The sequence below is a fragment of the Octodon degus genome, unplaced genomic scaffold (genome assembly GCF_000260255.1).
Source record: "Octodon degus isolate 3935 unplaced genomic scaffold, OctDeg1.0 scaffold00166, whole genome shotgun sequence".
In the NCBI taxonomy this organism is placed as follows: Eukaryota; Metazoa; Chordata; class Mammalia; order Rodentia; family Octodontidae; genus Octodon; species Octodon degus.
In genome coordinates this window covers 3,027,746-3,045,983 of record NW_004524742.1, presented here as the reverse complement: position 1 = coordinate 3,045,983, position 18,238 = coordinate 3,027,746, and the positions used below count along the sequence as shown (strand labels likewise).

General features: G+C 33.8%; 1 protein-coding gene across 1 annotated transcript in view; it reads right to left on the bottom strand.

Annotated features, from left to right (window-relative positions):
- Positions 1-4,883: 4,883 nt before the first annotated feature.
- Positions 4,884-18,238, bottom strand: part of Dph6 (diphthamine biosynthesis 6) — a 266,022-nt gene continuing 252,667 nt past the window's right edge. Inside the window, exons 8-9 of the mRNA XM_023703235.1 lie at positions 7,916-8,003; positions 4,884-5,392 (exon numbers count right to left, since the gene is read on the bottom strand). Of these exons, the coding sequence (XP_023559003.1) occupies positions 5,339-5,392; positions 7,916-8,003 (142 nt within the window). The 3' untranslated portion in view covers positions 4,884-5,338. The remainder of the gene's footprint in view (positions 5,393-7,915; positions 8,004-18,238) is intronic.

The following is an 18,238-nucleotide window of genomic DNA, read 5'->3' as shown; positions in this document are numbered from 1 at the left end:
ATATAGGGCCAAATTTAAAGAATGAAGAAAAATAACAAAACAATACTAATATAAAAAAGAACCAGTGGGGGAAAAAGATAACACAGAACAAACAAGAGAGGAAACAAAAAATAAAGCCTCCTTATAGTTATGTCCCCTTTACACAGAAGTACAATCTGTGAGAAGCTAAGTAGTTTCCTTCTGTGGATTACTCTACTTCCTGTCCACAGTGGTGAGGGCTAATCTCTCTGGACCTATTTTCTTTGTGTGAGCTGTACTCTGGTAATATAGCCAATTGCACAACTCAGTCATAGTTTCAAGATCTGATTGTTTCAATTTGAAAGGTCGCTTTTTTTCTTATAAGGCCTACGTGTGTGGTGTCTGTTTTACACTGTTCTGTCGCTTTTGTTTTCTGAATATCTGGCTTGAAAGCATCTCATTTCTGATGCTCAGTAGGGCAGTTAGAGTGATTATGAATCTGTTCTATAACACAGTCACTACTGAAGAGCCAATTCTGTCACTTAATCCTATTGTCACCTAGAGTGGAGTGGAGGTAAGGTGCCATTACCTAGGTGCAGACAAGTACCCCAAACCCCAGACACTGGATTTTAGACCACTTTCACTTTTTATTTGCCTGGCCATGTAAAAATTTATCACATGCTCTTGCCTCAGGATGCCTGCTTTCCTCCGGTGCTAATTTGGAGACATTTACTTTGCTGTCATCCCCTACTTGGACATTTTCTCCACCTGAAATTACTTCATTAGAAATACATTCTCATTGCTCTTAACTAATTTGGAATACTATTTGCTATGACACTGAATATCTAAAAACAACTATATAAGATAGCATATTGAATATTTAGAAAAAGTCTTGATTTTGCTGTTAAAGGTTATGCATTTTAATATGATCTTTTGGTTGATTTATGTAAAGCTTTGTATTTTTCATTTTCTCAATCCTGTCATTGCCATGATGTATGGTATGTTTTAGCATCAAGTTTGCCATAAGCAATAAAGTCAGTCTGAAAGAAATTTTAATTTATTTCCTTATTTTTAACCCAGAGCTTTTCATTATTCAGTTATTTTGTTTCGGATCCTATGTTCAGCTGGTATCATTTTAATGCTCACATAAATAATGTAAAATTCTAACTTAAAGGTGAAATTTAAGTAGATAAATCATTTATAGAAAAACGTTTAAGGGTGAACATTATAAAGTCACAATATAGACAATAACATAAAATATACACTAACAATTTCTCTAAATGCTGCATTTTACATTCTAGTTTGCTCAGAGCATTTTTCTCTAATAACAAGATAAAAGAAAAATATGAAAATGACTCATAAAATGGTATGCAACCTGGAATGAAAACACATGCCTCTAAGATTCTAAGAGGAAACTTTTTATTTATTTATTTTTTGGTGGTACCAGGAATCAAACTTGGGACCTTGTGCTTGCCAGGCAAGCACTTATTTCACTGAGCTATCTCTCAGCCTGTTTCTAAGACTCTATTTTAAGAAAAGTGAAGCATGAAAAACAATTAAATTCAAAAGTTTATTAATATTTAGCTAAATATTTTTGAACAAAGCTGATTGAGAGAATATGATAATGAAAAAGGAGCTGTTCTCAAGAAATCTGTAACAGTATAATCGGTCCTTCAACGGCTAGAACATAAAGTTGAATTTTCCTTACAAAATAGAAAAAAATAATGTTAAGACAGTCCATTTCTTATGGCTAAATGCATGAGAATATTTGAGTTCAATCTTGTATCATGGGTATGATATAAACAGTCAAGGGAAGAAGAAAAGCATGTCAGAAAGAATAAGCAACAGCAAGGAGGAAAGAAGCCAAATGGTTCAGTACTATTAGAGCAAAGGATACGAGTGGAGGCCTGACAGACTGAAAATAAATGTAGTAATATAATATGAACTTCAATTCCTGCCTAATTATCTTGGCTTAGAAAATAATACAGCACTATTGTGGAAGTTCATGCAGGATAATAAACATAGAAAGAAAAATATGACAGTGGAATTGAATATGTAAAGAAAGAAAACACGGAGTTAAAAGAGTTCGGACCAATCACAACCTTTACCTGGAGAAACAAGCATAAGGATGGAATGTTTTAAGAGATACAACAACATGGTATATGAGAGATGTCTTAAAAGATGATACCAAATTCTGTGACTTGAGTTAATAAAAGAGAAACAGTTATGCTAAATAACAAGACAGAGAAACATAAACTTGAAGGGGGATGAGTTTACATTTTGTACAGAATAAGAAATAATTCTAACTGGGGCCATATCCATACTACTGTTATGAAAAGAAAACACATCTTAAAAAACTGAACTAAATAAAAGCTCTCAGAGCTGAACAAAGATTTAAGAACAAAATGAGTAGTGAGATGTGTTCATAGACTTGGAGATTAAATAGTCAAGATGGATACAAGCATATACTATAAACATGTACTAATAAAAACTTTAAAAATAACCGCTATGCATTAAATAAGGAATATCAATTTTATTGATACAATTTTAACTGTACAATTAACATTTTTGGATCAGTGTTTAAAAAATTCAAAAGTAAATCTTAATTGTACAAAATAAATAAGCAATGAAGTTTGGATAAATCTTAAGTATAAACTGAAAAAAGAGAGATAAAAGAAAAAATACTGTCCATGTGTCAGGTCTATTTTCATTCATAGATTGATGTAATCCCAATAAAAATTTGAACAAGGTATTTTGTGGATGATAACAATTTAACTCCAACATTTACATGAGGAAACAATAATACAATATAGAAAAATGTAAGTTAAAAGACAAACATTTGGGGGCTGAGGAAATGGCTCAGTAGAATAAGCGCTTGCCTGGCAAGCACAAGGGCCTGAGTTCAATCCTTAGTTCCACCAGAGAAACAAAATAAAATAAAATAAAATTTAAAAAAAAGACAAACATTTGACTTCAAGGCTAAAAAATTAAAATAATCAAAACAATGTGACATTTGTAAAACAAAAGAAAAACATATCAAACAATAAAAGCAAACAGAACTGAAATACACCATGCTAATTTACAAAAGAAAAAAAAGAACAACTTTATCTAAATAAAAAGAAAGGCTTTGTACCTCTTACCAAAATTCAAAATCTATTAGAGATTTAATTGTAAAACATAAAACTGACCAACTCCTAGAACATAAGATAAAATTTAGATAACCTTGGATTTGCATGACTTTTTTATGGGATATTATATAGATTAAAATGTAGAACTTTTACTCTGTAAAAACACTAATGAGAAAATGAGAGAACACACAATAGAATGTGAGAAAATAATTGTACAAGGGATCATATGTGGTGATCAAACTTAATTTTGTCAACTTGATTGGCTTGGGAGTTGCCCAGAGGATTGGTGTATCACATTTCTAGGTATGTCTGGGTGCATAACAGAGCTCTTACCTTGATACTGTATCTGGTCCTGGCCCCTTAATCTCTGGCATTGTTCCCTTGCTCTGCTTCCTGGTTGCCATGGAACTACACAGTCTAATTCTGTAAAACTCTTCTACATTGATGATTCTGCCTTGGATTGAATCATGGACCAAATTTCTCTCCTGAAACTGTCAGTTAAATCAAACCTCCTTTCTTTAAATTGCAGATGTAGGCTATTGTGTCCCTGTGCCACCAAAACTGACTGATACAGCTAATAAATCTTAAAGTTAATAATACAAAAAAAAATAGAAATGAGCAAAAGATATAAAGATAAATTTGACCAAAGAAAACATGGATGCCCCGGTTCCACCAAAACAAAATGAAACAACAATAAAAAAAACATATGGATGGCAAATATACATGGAAACATGCTGAACATTAGAAATTATTATGGATTATAAACTAAAACAATAAGATTAAAGAATCTAAACCATGTATAACATCCAATGATCATTAATTGCTGCCAAGAGTGCAAAATAGGATAGCTACTGTAGAAGACTGACAATTTCTAAAAACTAGGTATCTCCTTACCATTTGCTTATGATACAGTATATATGCTCCTTGGCATTTATAGAAATGAACTGGAAATTTACATTCACAGTTAAATGCTGTCATGGATGTTTATAGCAACTTTATTCATAAGGACCAAAAAATGGAAGCAACCTAGGTGATATTCTTTGGAAAATGAATGGAAAAAATAAACATTGTTATATAAAGATAATGCAGTATTATTCAGCATCACAAAGAAATGAGGTAGTTGGCCATAAGACACAAAGGAATCTAAATGCATATTAACAAGGACAACAAGCTAATCTGAAAGGGCTATAAATCTTATAATTCCAACTATGTGCCATTCTGCAAAATTAAACTATGGTGAAAATAAAAAGATCAATAGTTACTAGGAGCTACATGGAAGGGAGGCATTCACCAAAGCTCATACAATATAAAACACAAGAGTGACCATAACACAAGTAAGTCATCAAAGTAGGTACAGCAGCTGAAACAAATGTACTAGTCTGGCAGGACATCAACAGTGGGATAGGCTGTGCTTGTGGAGAGGCAGGGAGTATATATAGTGTTTATGCTTCCTGCTCAGTTTTTCTGTGAAACAAAAAGCATTTTAGAAAAAAGTATTAAAATTTTTTTCCCCTAAGTTAAGAATAAAGAAAGTTGCATTTTAAAAAATCAGTTATAAATTAATCAGTTATAGCCAGGCATGGTGGCACACAAATGTAACTCCAGTATATGGGAGGCTGAGGCAGAAAAGATCACCGTGAGAAGATTGTGTTACATAGTGAGTAAAAAGCCAGCCCGAACTACACAGCAAGACCCTGTCTCAAGAAATAAAATAAAATAAGTAACCAGTTATAATAGTCTTCATTGTACAGTTACATTGAAATTCTTGAAAAATGAATATATTCAAAACAAAACAGATAACAACTAGCAGAACAAGTTTATTGGCTAAAAAAACTAACTGTTTTTCACCTTCCTTTTCAGGTGTTTTGGCATCATGACTAATTGGCAAGGACAGTAAAATGAAATAAAAGAAGGAAAAGAAACTAATGTAATGATGAAATATTAAAAAAAATGAGAGTTGGAGAGAAAGGAAAAGGAAAAAAAGGATACATATTTTTTCTCCTATGACATAGAGATCATAGTGAACTCTTATTAGAAAAGAGAAAGTGAATCCTGAGGAAGTAGGTAGTAGTACTGAATGAAGTCACTGATATATTTTTTCCCAATCAATTAACAGTACTACTAATTTCTTCTGGAAACAAGTATTCTTTTTAAGACATTACAAAAGTATGGAAAAGTTGGTCACAGTTCACGAACTGGTATGTATTTTTTATAGCAATGATAGTTTACTCAACAATGTTCTAAAATGCTTTTTAAGAATTATGTACTGAACCACATATTTTGTAGTTGTCTGGCACTGGTGAAACCTGAAAGAATAAAAAAGAAGAAAAAATAAATCATATTTAAGCAATGTCAGTAAATCTTCACCTTAAAGCTGTAACACTACTATCTGCAACAGGGCAAATGGACTAAGAGGAACAATACAATGCCAAACAAGGTAGATAGTGACCTATTCAGGTAAACCAGAACATATAAAGGGAGCAGTGTGTAAATATACATTGTGTTTACACAGAAGTCCAGAAATCTAACCATACATAACCTTGCAGCAGGACAGTCCCACAACATTACTTTTCCTGTCTCCTGCCTTCATTCACCAACCCCCCTTTTTTTTTTGGCAGAACTGGGGATTGAACTCAGGCCCCCGCGCTTGTCAGGTAAGTGCTTATTCCAGAGTCATCTCTCTGGCCCCAACCCCCTTCTTTTTAAACAATCATCTACCCAAGAGACAGCAGGGCTGCAACTGGCATGTCATGACAAGCAGCCCATATTCAGAAGACATAAGAATTATATAATTCTTTATGCCTATTTTTAAAATATATTTTAATTTTTCAACTGTTTTGTCATCATATTCTGTAGGGACTTAAACCTCAACATATCAATACTTGATGAAAAATATTTGTTGAATAGTATGCCTAAGATGTTTGATATTCACACAGATAGTGAAGTTAAGCTTAACACACTAGGTTGTATGGTAATAATAATAGGCTTCTCTTCTGGAGGGTTAACAACCTAAGTTTGTAGACCAAAAATAAGACAAAAAGGAGGGCCGCAGGAAAGCCAACATTTTGGCCCTAGCCTTCCAAGGTCAATTAAGACTCAGGACATATGAGATCTTGTACTGTAATGTCATGTAACTCAGTAGTGTCCCAAATTTTCTGATCAAGGAGATTATGGGGCCAAAAGGAAAGTGATCGATGATGTAGAATATGCCTAAGGATAGTCACATAGAGAGAAAACATTCTCTAAGGCTTTCACAAGAGAGCACATTGGCCAAGCAATGGCCGTGACTCATCCACATGGCTGACACTGACAAAGGATCTACAATCTGAGGTACAGGATCTCAGGATAAATTCTGAGAGGATTTGACTGATCTTATCAGATCCAAAAGTTACAACTCTTGTTGCATAGGTCTTGCTTTATCTTGATCTTAACCATCCAGCAGAAAAGTGTAAAAAAGAAGTACAAGAAGTAAAGCCATGCTGTTATGTGGAGCTGTAGAGTACTCAGGTCAATAATTTCTGACATTGCCAGTCAAGTGGAAGACCCAATATTATTATGGACTACTGGACTCTTTTAGAATATTTTGCTAAGTTAATACACCTATAATATTCAAATGACAGACTAAACAAAAAAGAGGATACAGATGAATGTCCATTTTGTATCTGTGTATGCATAATGGTTAGGATAGATATGTAGTTATATTCTCTTAATGAATAGAGGGATTTGTTCTAATAGTGTTTGTAAATAGGATATCATGTCTGCATCTTGTACAGCAAATAACCACTAGGGAGGCAGTATGCAATGTGTTAATTATTGAAACTGTCCTAACAATTTGATTTGAAGCTGTCTCATTGCTATTTATTTCTCAATAATATTATGGAAAAAAATAAATATAGATTGTGGTTTTGCAATGTGTTATATGGCAGAAAAGTAGAAGGGAAACAGAAGTGGTTCGTTTCCATGAGTTTGAAAGATGTTTAGATAGTATAACTTAATTCTCTTGATGGTTATCATCTTTTTAAATCAAAGCCCCCAAAAACTATCTTCTAGTTGAATTCACTGAGCCATTTCTAATCCTATTCATAATTGTTTTTCTGGGGAAATGGCATCATTAAAAAAACTATCACCAACAACAACTCTATTATGCAATTTCTCATTTGGATATTTTCAGATTCGTTTCCTACTTTTGCCAAATTTTCATCAGTCCTTCTTCACATTCTTTACCACATAAATTGTAGTTGTACATGTGTCTCAAGACTTAGGGAGAGACAACTAACATACAAGACTAACAACACTAACATACAAGTATAACTGACATTTTTGTTGTATCTTGACCAATTTATTTAATATAAAACTCCTTACGGCATTTTTTGCTTCATTTTCTTTTTGTGCCTCAGTTTACCTTGGATATTATTAAAAAAGCTTTTATTTCTATTTGCTTCCCTCTTAAGCTTTGTATAAAGATTACCAACTACACCATCAAATCTTTCCCCTAACCCTATATACAATAACCTAATTATTGGTATGTTATCACCGATTTAATTTTTTAACATTTGGTTTTTATAGGGTTGCTGTTCATCTCAATGTTTATTATTTATTACTCTCTTCCAACAGATCAGCAAGCTCTTTAGAAATATAATGTCTTTTGTACCATAAGGAGCCCTCAAAACTACAGCGCTTATAAAATCCCTTCTTATTGACTGAGAAGTTGAAAAACAATCACTAGAGATAAAGTCAACTACTACTTCTACTGTTATGTGGGTTTACATATAGGACCAAAACATGTATCTGTTTTGTATAAAATCAAAGTGAACCTTAGATTTACTTGCCTTGTCTTCCAAGTGCAATTCTAAAAAGCGCAGATAAGCCACTGGCGCAAATGCATCAGCTGAATGTATGACTATTTCCGAGGAATCTCTGGAACAGAAACAATTTATACCGTATTTATTTACTATTAAATTGTGGCTATTGACAGGAGATAACAAAAACCTTCACTTTATGCTCATTTCCATGGGTATAAATTATCTAGCTAAAAACAAATATTTTTACTAATGCAATATTTAATTGAGCATAAGTACCAAGAATACTACTTTTAAGAATATTAAAATAATGATGTTCTTTATCTTTATAAGGACACATAATACAACTTTCACATTCAAAGCTCTCTAAACATTTTTCAGACAAACTTGTTCAATATGACGTTCATATATCCGCTTGGCATGGGCAAAATATTAAACATTAGTACTTTATCTTCATTATTTTTTTCATTTTCAATAGGTAATTCATTGCTCTTTTCATTGTCTAGTCCTCAAGTTCTTGCTTTCCTTTTAATTGTATTATACCTTTCTATTTGTATTTCTTTTTTTGAGTTCTTATAGTAGGGAAACTAAACGATATTTACACATGTGTGTCCGGTTTATTTCACTTATGAGTATATATTCAAGTGGCATCCACTTCAATATAAAGGCTAATTTTTATAGCTGAGTAATACTCCACTGTATAAAATACCACATGTTTTGCATCCATTCCTCAGGTGATGGGCATCTTGGTTGCTTCCAAGATTTGGTTATCACAAATTGTGCTGCTATAAACATAGGCACACATATATCCCTATGATATGATGTTTTCAGATCCTCTGGGAAAATTCCCAGTAGAGGAATAGCTGGTTTAAAGGGGATTTCCAGACCAACTTTTCTAAGGAGTCTCCATACTGATTTCCATAACGGTTACACCAGTCTACATTCCCACCAGCAGTGGAGAAGGATTCCTTTTTCCTCACAGCCTCTCCAACATTTGTTGTTGGTTGTTTTCTTTATGATAGCCATTCTTTCTGGGGTGAGATGATATCTCAATGTTGTTTTAATTTGCATTTCACGGATGGCTAGTGATGTGGAGCATTTTTTCATATATTTATTCGCTTTTTTAATCTCATCCTCTGAGAGGTGTATATCCATCTCGGATGCCCATTTCTGGACTGGGTCTTTAAATTTTGAGGCCCTAGTGTTTTTTAGTTCTTTATAGATTCTAGAGAGTAGGCATGATATTTTCCAAATTTGTGGGTTGTCTTTTCACTTTGTTGGTGATTTCTTTTAACGTGCGAAAGCTTCTCAATAAGAGCAGGTCCCAGTTGTTAATTCTTTCAAGTGTTTCCCGTGTGATTTGAACATGACAGCAGCAAGCCATACAGTTAGATATAGAAGATGGGTAAGACAATGATCCTGAGAATCTTCAGAAGATTTCTGAATCTAGAAGTTAATTGGAATGACTCTCACCCTGACTAACTATATATACAGACACCTGTTAACTATGCAACTGCACTGAACATGGCAATTTATAATAGTAGGCTCATGCTTGGAGTGCCTTTCATTCTGGCCTTCTGAATACAGGCTGCTTGTTATGACATGCCAGTTGCTGCCATGCTGTCTCTTGGGTAGATGTGGGTGGTGAATGAAGGCAGGAGACAGGAAAAGGAATATTGCGGGACAGTCCTGCTTCAAGGTTGTATATGGTTAGATTTCAGGACTTATGTGTAAACATAAGAATTATGTAATACTTTATGCCTATTTTTAAAATATATTTTAATTTTTAAAATGTTTTTTCATCATATTCTGTAGGGACTTGTTTTTTATTTATTTTTGGCAGAACCGGGGATTGAACTCAGGACCTTGTGCTTGCCAGGAAAGCTTTTTTATTCTACTGAGCCATCTCCCTAGCCCCTCTGTAGGGACTTTAAAGTTCAACATGTCAATACTTGATGAAAAATACCTGTTCCATGTTATGCCTAAGATGTTTGATATCCAGACAGATAGTGAGGTTAAGCTCAACAGCCTAGGTTGTACCATAATAACAATAAGCTTGTCTTCTGGAGGGTTAACAACCTAAGTTTGCAGACCAAAATTAGAGAAAAAGGAGGGCGGCAAGGAAAGCCAACATTTTGGCCCTAGCCTTCCAAGGTCAATTAAGACTCAGGACATATGAGAACTTGTAGTGTAACGTCATGTAACTCATAGTGTCCCAAATTTTCTGATCAAGGAGATTATGGGGCCAAAGAGGAAAGTGATCAATGATGTAGAATGTGCCTAAGGATAGTCACATAGAGAGAAAACATTCTTTCAGCCTTTCACAGAGAGCACATTGGCCAAGCAATGGCTGTGACTCATTCACATGGCTGACACTGACAAAGGATCTCCAATCTGAGGTACAGAATCTTAGGATAAATCTTGAGGGCATTTGCTTCACCTTATCAGATCGAAAAGCTACAATTCTTGTTGCATAGGTCTTACTTTATCTTGGTCTTAGCCATTCAGCAAAAAAGTATAAAAACGAAGTATAAGAAGTAAAGCCATGGTGTTATGTTGAGTTTTAGGGGACTCAAGCCAACAGTTTCTGACACCACCAGTCAAGAAGGAGACCCAATACTATTATGGACTACTGGACCCTTTTAGAATATTTGCTGAGCTCACACACCTATCATATTCAAATGATGGAACTAAACAGAAAAGGGGATACAGATGAATGTCCATTTTGTAGCTGTGTATTCAAAATGGTTAGGATAGATATATAGTTACATTCTCTTAATGAATAGAGGGATTTGTTGTAATAGTGCTTATAAATAGCATATCATGTCTGCATCTTGTACACAAATAACCACTAGGAAGGCAGTATGTAATGTGTTAATTATTGAAACTGTCCTAACAATTTGATTTGAAACTGTCTCATTGCTTTGTCTCTCAATAAAATTATGGAAAAAAAGAGGTAATTCATTTAGTATTTCACAGAATAATCTCAATTATACTCACAAAAGCAGTACTAGTGATGGTTTTAAGCTCTAGCTGAATTCTTTGCACGCAATACCACTGCTATTAAAAGTGACTGACTTGGTAATTGTCACATTTAGGTAAAATGGTATAAACTTTTTGCTGGCATTATATTGATAAATGTAAAATAACACAACTTTTTATCAAAGATTCCCCGTAAAGCTCATATGAACAGTAAGATTATGACTGAAGTCCTAATAACCAAATATGTTTATTGTTGTTAATTAAGACCAATAATGTTTTGAATTTCAAACAGAAATTTAAAAACTGAAACACAAAAGCTGAAATTCATTTTATTTAAATGCCTCTGGAAATCTACTGCTTATGATAATATTGTTAGCATTCTGCATTACAGTGCAGGGATACAAATTCTTAACTTTGACTCTGCCACTAAGGTGAAAATATTCTTGCATTAACTTCTGTGGTACAAAATCACTTAGTGGCAAAAGAAGACACCTCAAACTCTTAATTCCAAAGTACTAAATTTTTATCATCAAAATGTTTATTTCCCATTTGAAAGATTTAAGATTAATAGTGTTTTAATCATAAGTAAAATAAATTGGACACATGTATAGAAATCACATTGTCTCTATGGTGTGAGAAACTGAAGTTACAAGTAAGAACCAAAAATATACAATATATACTATGAAATAGGAAGACACTGTTGAGAAGGAAAAGGGAAATAGGGATGAGAGAGTGACAAGAATGGAAAGAAAAAAATCAGAAAAGGGGGTAAAAAATAGCTTTGTGAATGGGTAGGAACAGGGTTTGAAAGGAGGTAATGAGAACAGAATAAAAAAGAGGAATCAAGATATATCATGTACTAATACAAATTCCATATAACGAATTCATTATACCTAAATTGTACCAATACACTTAAATAAAATTAAAGAAGCACGTTTATGATTAAAATAAAAAACAATTTCCATTCATTTAGTATCAAATATGCATCTTGTTAATGTTTAGAAAAGTAGTATTAAAAAGGATTTCTTTGACATTAAAAGACAATTAACTTATAAAACAGAATTATTAACAAGTTACAACCCTGATGAGAAGATACAACTTATCTTCACAGGTGACTTCAAGAAACAGACACTTCCAGATATAAGGGGAAAAAGAAAGATAAAGTACTGAGGGAGACCTCTTGTTTGCCCCTACAACTTGGAATCTACTTGGTTACCCCTTCCCATTTGTTATTTCTCTCTTTCTTCATAGTTGTATGCTCTGGCCAAATCTTGGCTATGTAATAAGATTCAAACCTCATTTTTTTTTTTATGATGTCACTTTTAGATTACTTTCAGTTTCTGTTTCTGACCTTTGGGAAACAACTGTGGGCTTAAGTGCTGCCTAATGCAGGCAGCGAGGTTTTGATAACCTTGAAAATTGAGTACATCAACACCCTAATTAACCTGAATCAATCTATCTCAGTAGAAAGGTTTCAGAGTCTCCCTTCTCTCATCTTCCTAAATATAGGAAAATGACAGTACAGAACTTACTTTTAATTGATGCAATTACTACATTCAGAACCAAGAGTATTAGCTAGACAGAGTAAGAACTCCATGAAGAAAATGTGAGTTTTATGGTTCTATTAAATCTATAACTTCTAACTGACATCATTCACTCAAAAAAAGCAAGAGTTAACTGAGACTAGCTATGGAAATAAAAGTTTTCAGTTCCAAACAGAATAATGCAATTATTATTCTTCCTTTTTCCAAATTATCACCTAAAACTATTTCCAAGAATGTCACTTCTCTGTTTTATAGATGTCACTCTCCCATTAATTTCAGTCTTTCTGTTTCTGACTCCAGCCTTAGAAAACTACCATGGACTTAAATGATACTTAATACAAGAAGCTGGTTTTGACATCAAAATGAAGTACTAATTGCAGGACCTGTCAGAATATCCTGAGATTAAACCAGAAAATCAATTAAGTCTAATTGTGTCACACTAAAAATATTTTCAATTATTGCTTTGTTATCCTCTTCTCATTTCTCCTTTAATATGAGTAACCAGTACTGTTATGATTTGCCACACAAATGAAGCTTCTTTATACCAAGGCTTGCCAAAATTTCCTTTCAATGCTGCATCAGATTTATCCCTACTTACAACTTGAATAGGGCAACTGAGCCTGTCTAATACTCTTATTATAATGGGAGACTCCTGGAGATGTGATATTTTCCCATACCGGCTATCCAAAAGAAACATCTGGAATTATCTTTTGAGATATGGTGTTTGTTCTTCTCTAAGAAAACAACTGTGGTCTATTGAGATTGAGACACTTTACTTTTTCTGCTCAAAACTCTGATTTCTATCTTCACTAAGACAAATACAGGTATTCTCTGTGGATTCACACCTAATCTTACAGACACGTCAAAACCTATTTCTATGAAGCTTGTTCTTACATCCACACAGTTCTCATCTTCTTTGCATGCTTTAGTACCACAAGGATAGCTCTCTTATAACACATCAAGTATACAATTTTATTCATCATTATTTGCCTGCTGCTGTCCTACTCCACCGCAACATCTGTTTTAATGGAGTAAAATATATGGTAGCCATTAGACATTTGTAAATAAGTAAATGTGTAGCCAAGTTTAGTTAAGTATATGTTAAATATCCTCACATTTATACATTAACTATTGAAACAATCAGAAATTCAAGCTGATTTTTCAGTTACCTATCTTCATATGAATATATTTTTTCAGCATAATTCATACATAAATGTTTATGTTCACATATATATCAATATAATATCCCTAGAATAATAAAAAAGGGGTAATATGTCTAAAAATTGAATAAAAAGTTTCTTTTTTTTAAATAAAAAAGTTTCTAAGTTCAAACAAATTCTCAAGGAATACAGACACTTATGTGGGAAAGCAAATAAGGTATTTGCTTCATTCTCAAAGCAAAATACCACTTTCCAGTGCTCTATACTGAGTCTTTTTTGAATCTTCACCTCATGACTTGCTCTATCCATTCAGACAAATTCCTTCCTTTCTTCCTTCTATGTATTTGGTTGTACACAGCTCTGACTCGTGGTGAATCTCCTGCTCTCAGCCTGCTCAGCACAAGGATTATAGGCATGTACCACTATGCCTGGACTCTGGCCAGCTCAGCCCACCCTGAGGGCAGGGCTCGTGTAGCATGAAGTGTCTATAATTTCTACTTATAACCAAATAGAGGAATAAAAATGTAATAAAATACATAAACAAAATAAAAAAAATGACAAAGTAATTTAATAATATTTTAACAGATATTTTTATTGAGAGCTTAAGCATAAGAACAACCACTGGAGGTGATGACAGCCAAAAGGAACTAAGTCTGGAAGCTGCTTATATGTTCATCTATGGATGAACGAAAAAGAAAATGTGGTATTTACATATATAAAATAAATTTGAGGAATCTGTAAAAAAAATGGATTCATGCTGAGACCACAATGTTAAATAAGTTAGAACACAAGCTTAAATATGACCACGGTTTCTCTTACACAAGAAACATAAATTATAAATAAAGAACCAAATAAAAGATAGACAATAGAAGTAGGAACGTAGATCATTCTCAAAGAGGAAGAAGATCAAGACATGGGTGGAGGGACGGACAGAGAGAGGAGGAGACGAAAAAATCAATTGAGATGAGTCATGTACATGTGCCAACTCCACACAAAGAATGTAATCGTTACGTACTGCAAATATATACTAATAAACATAAAAAAGAAATGGAAATACTTAGTGATGTAAGGAGGAAAAATGGGAAGGTAATTTATTTATTTATTTATTTATTTATTTATTTGCAGTACTGGGGATTGAACTCAGGACCTGGCACTTGCCAGGCAAGCACTTATTCTTTTTTTTTTCTTTTTCCATAATTTTATTGAGAAATAAATAACAATGAGACAGTTTCAAATCAAATTCATAGGACTGTTTCAATAATTAATACATTGCATACTGCCTCCCTAGTGGTTATTTGTTGTACAAGATGCAGACATGATATCTTATTTACAAACACTATTAGAACAAATCCCTCTATTCATTAAGAGAATGTAACTATAAATCTATCCTAACCATTTTGAATACACAGATACAAAATGGACATTCATCTGTATCCCCTTTTTTTGTTAAGTTCCGTTATTTGAATATTATAGGTGTGAGAACTCAGCAAAATATTCTAAAAGAGTCCAGTAGTCCATAATAGTATTGGGTCTTCCACTTGACTGGCAATGTCAGAAGTTGTTGACGTGAGTCCCCTACAGCTCAACATAACACCATGGTTTTATTTCTTGTACTTCGTTTTCATACTTTTCTGCTGGATGGTTAAGACCAAGATAAAGCAAGACCTATGTCACAAGAATTGTAGCTTTTGGATCTGATAAGGTCAGTCAAATCCCCTCAGGATTTATCCTGAGACCTTGTACCTCAGATTGTAGATTATCAGTGTCAGCCATGTGGATGAGTCATGGTCATTGCTTGGCCAATGTGCTCTCTGTGAAAGCCTGAGAGAATGTTTTCTCTCCATCTGACTCTCCTTAGGCACAGTCTACATCATAAGTCACTTTCCTCTTTGGCCCCATAATCTTTTTTTTTTTTTTTAAGTTGGAAATATACTTTTTAAAGTTTCTAATACTAGGAGATGATATCATACAATGTCTTTTAAATAAATTGTAAGTCAAAGATATAGTATAAATCTTAGAACAAAAATTAAGATTAAGCAATATTCAGAAATTTAAATACTAATTAATTAAAAAATAAATGTTTCAAAACCCATAATCTCCTTAATCAGAAAATTTGGGACAATATGAGTTATGTGACGTGACAAGTTATCAAATGTTCTGAGTCTTAATTGACCTTGGCAGGCTAGGGCCAAAATGTTGGATATCCTTGCAGCCCTCCTTTTTGTCTAATTTTTGGTTTGCAAACTTAGGTTGTTAACCCTCCAGAAGAAAAGCTTATTTTTATTACCATATTACCTAAGCTATGGAGCTTAACCTCACTATCTGAAAATCAAACATCTTAGGCATTATAAAGAACAGGTATTTTTCATAAAGTATTGATATGATAAAATTTAAGTCCCTACAAAATATGACAATAGATTTAAAAATTAAAATATATTTAAAGAATACGAATAAAGAATTATATATGTTTACACATAAGTTCAGAAATCTAACCATATAAAACATTATTCAGGACAGTCCTACAACACTCCTTTACCTATGTCCTGCCTTCATTCACGACCCCCTTCCTTTTTAAACAATCATCTACCCGACAGACAGCATGGTAGCAACAGGCATGTCATGACAAGCAGCACGTATTCAGAAGACCAGAATGACAGGCACTCTAAGCATGAACGTACTATTACAAATTGCCATCTTCAGTGCAGTTGCTTAGTTCACAAGTGTCAGTATATATAGTTAGTCAGGGCAAGAATCTTTCCAATTAACTGCTAGATTTGAAAATCTTCTGAAGATTCTCAGGATCACTGCCTTACCCATCTTGTACATACAACTGTATGAGTTACCTCTGTCATGTTTCCTAGCCTTTCTCCTTGATATCTCTTCAAAGTCTAGTTCCCAAGTTCTTGCTTTCCTTTTAATTGTATTATACCTTTCTATTTGTATTTCTTCTTTTGAGTTCTTATACTAGGAAACAAAACAATATTTACACGTGTGTCTGGTTTATTTCATTTATGAGTATATCTTCAAGTGGCATCCACTTAAATATAAAATATACTTCGATTTTATCATTCTCTATAGCTGAGTAATACTCCACTGTATAAAAATACCACATCGTTTTCATCCATTCCTCAAGGTGAGGGAATCTTCACTGTTTCCAAGATTTGGACATCACAAATTGTGCTGCTATAAACATAGGCACACATGTATCACTATGATATAATGTTCTGAGATCCTCCAAGAAAACTCCCAGGAGAAAAATAGCTGGTTTAAATGGGATTTCCAGTACTAGTTTTCTAAGGGGTCTCCACACTAATTTCAATAATGGATGCACCAGTCTACATTCCCACCAGCAGTGGACAAGTGCTCCTTTTACCCCACAGCCTCTCCAACATTTGTTGTTGGTTGATTTCTTTATGATAGCCATTCTTTCTGGGGTGAGATATCTCAATGTTGTTTTAATTTGTATTTTGCGGATGGCTAGTGATGAGGAGCATTTTTTTCATTATTTATTCGTTCCTTTAACTTCATCCTCTGAAAAGTGTGTGTCCATCTCGGATGCCCATTTCTGGACTGGGTCTTTAAATTTTGGTGCCCTAGTGTTTTTCACTTCTTCTTCTTCTTCTTTTTTTTTTTTTTTGGAACCGGGGATTGAACTCAGGCTCTTGGGCTTGACAGGCAAGCGCTTATTCTACTGAGCCATCTCCCTGACCCTGGTTTTCACTTCTTTATAAATTCTAGAGAGCAGACCTTTGGCTGAGTACTTATTTGTCAAGATTTTTTCCATATTTGTGGGTTGTCTTTTCACTTTGTTGGTAATTTCTTTTCACATGCAAAAACTTCTCAATAAGAGGAGGTCCCAGTTATTCTTTCAAGTGTTTCCCGTGAGATTTGATTTTTGTTTATGAACTCTTTGCCTACTCCTGTGTCTTCAATAGTTCCTCCTACATTCTCTTCCAGGAAACTTAGTGTTTCTGTTTTAATATTTAGATCTTTAGCCATTTTAACTTTATCTTAGTGCATGGTGATAGACCTGGGTCAAGTTTCAGTTTTTGGAGTGTAGTGAGCCAGTTTTTGCAGAACCATTTGTTAAAAGAGGCTATCTTTCTTCCAGTGATTATGTTTGGTCCCTTTGTCAAAGATAAGGTAGCTAAGTCTGCTTGTAGAGGCTTCAGTGTCTTCTAATCTATTTCACTTGTTCTTAGGTCTATTTTGTTGCCAGTACCATGCTGATTTTTATCACAGTAGCCTTGTAGTACAATTTCAAGTCAGGAATTGTAATGCCTTCTGCCTTGTCTTTATTGCCCAGGATTGCCTTTGCTATTCTAGGTCTTTTCTGGTTCCAGATAAACTTTAGGAATGATTTCTCAAGCTCTGTGAGGTATGTCGGTGGTACTCTGATAAAGATTGCATTAAATCTGTACAACAATTTTAGGAGTATGGCCATCTTCACAATGTTGGTCCTTCCTAACCAGGAGCATGGGATACTTTTCCATTTTCTGAAATCCTGTACGTTATTTTTTCAGAGTACTGTAATTTTCCTTGAAAAGATCTTTGACTTTAGTTAGATTAATTCCAAGATATTTCATTTTTCCTCGATGCTATTGTAAATTGTATTGTTTGTATAATTTCCCTCTCAGTGTGTTTGTGGTCTGCGTAGAGGAATGCTA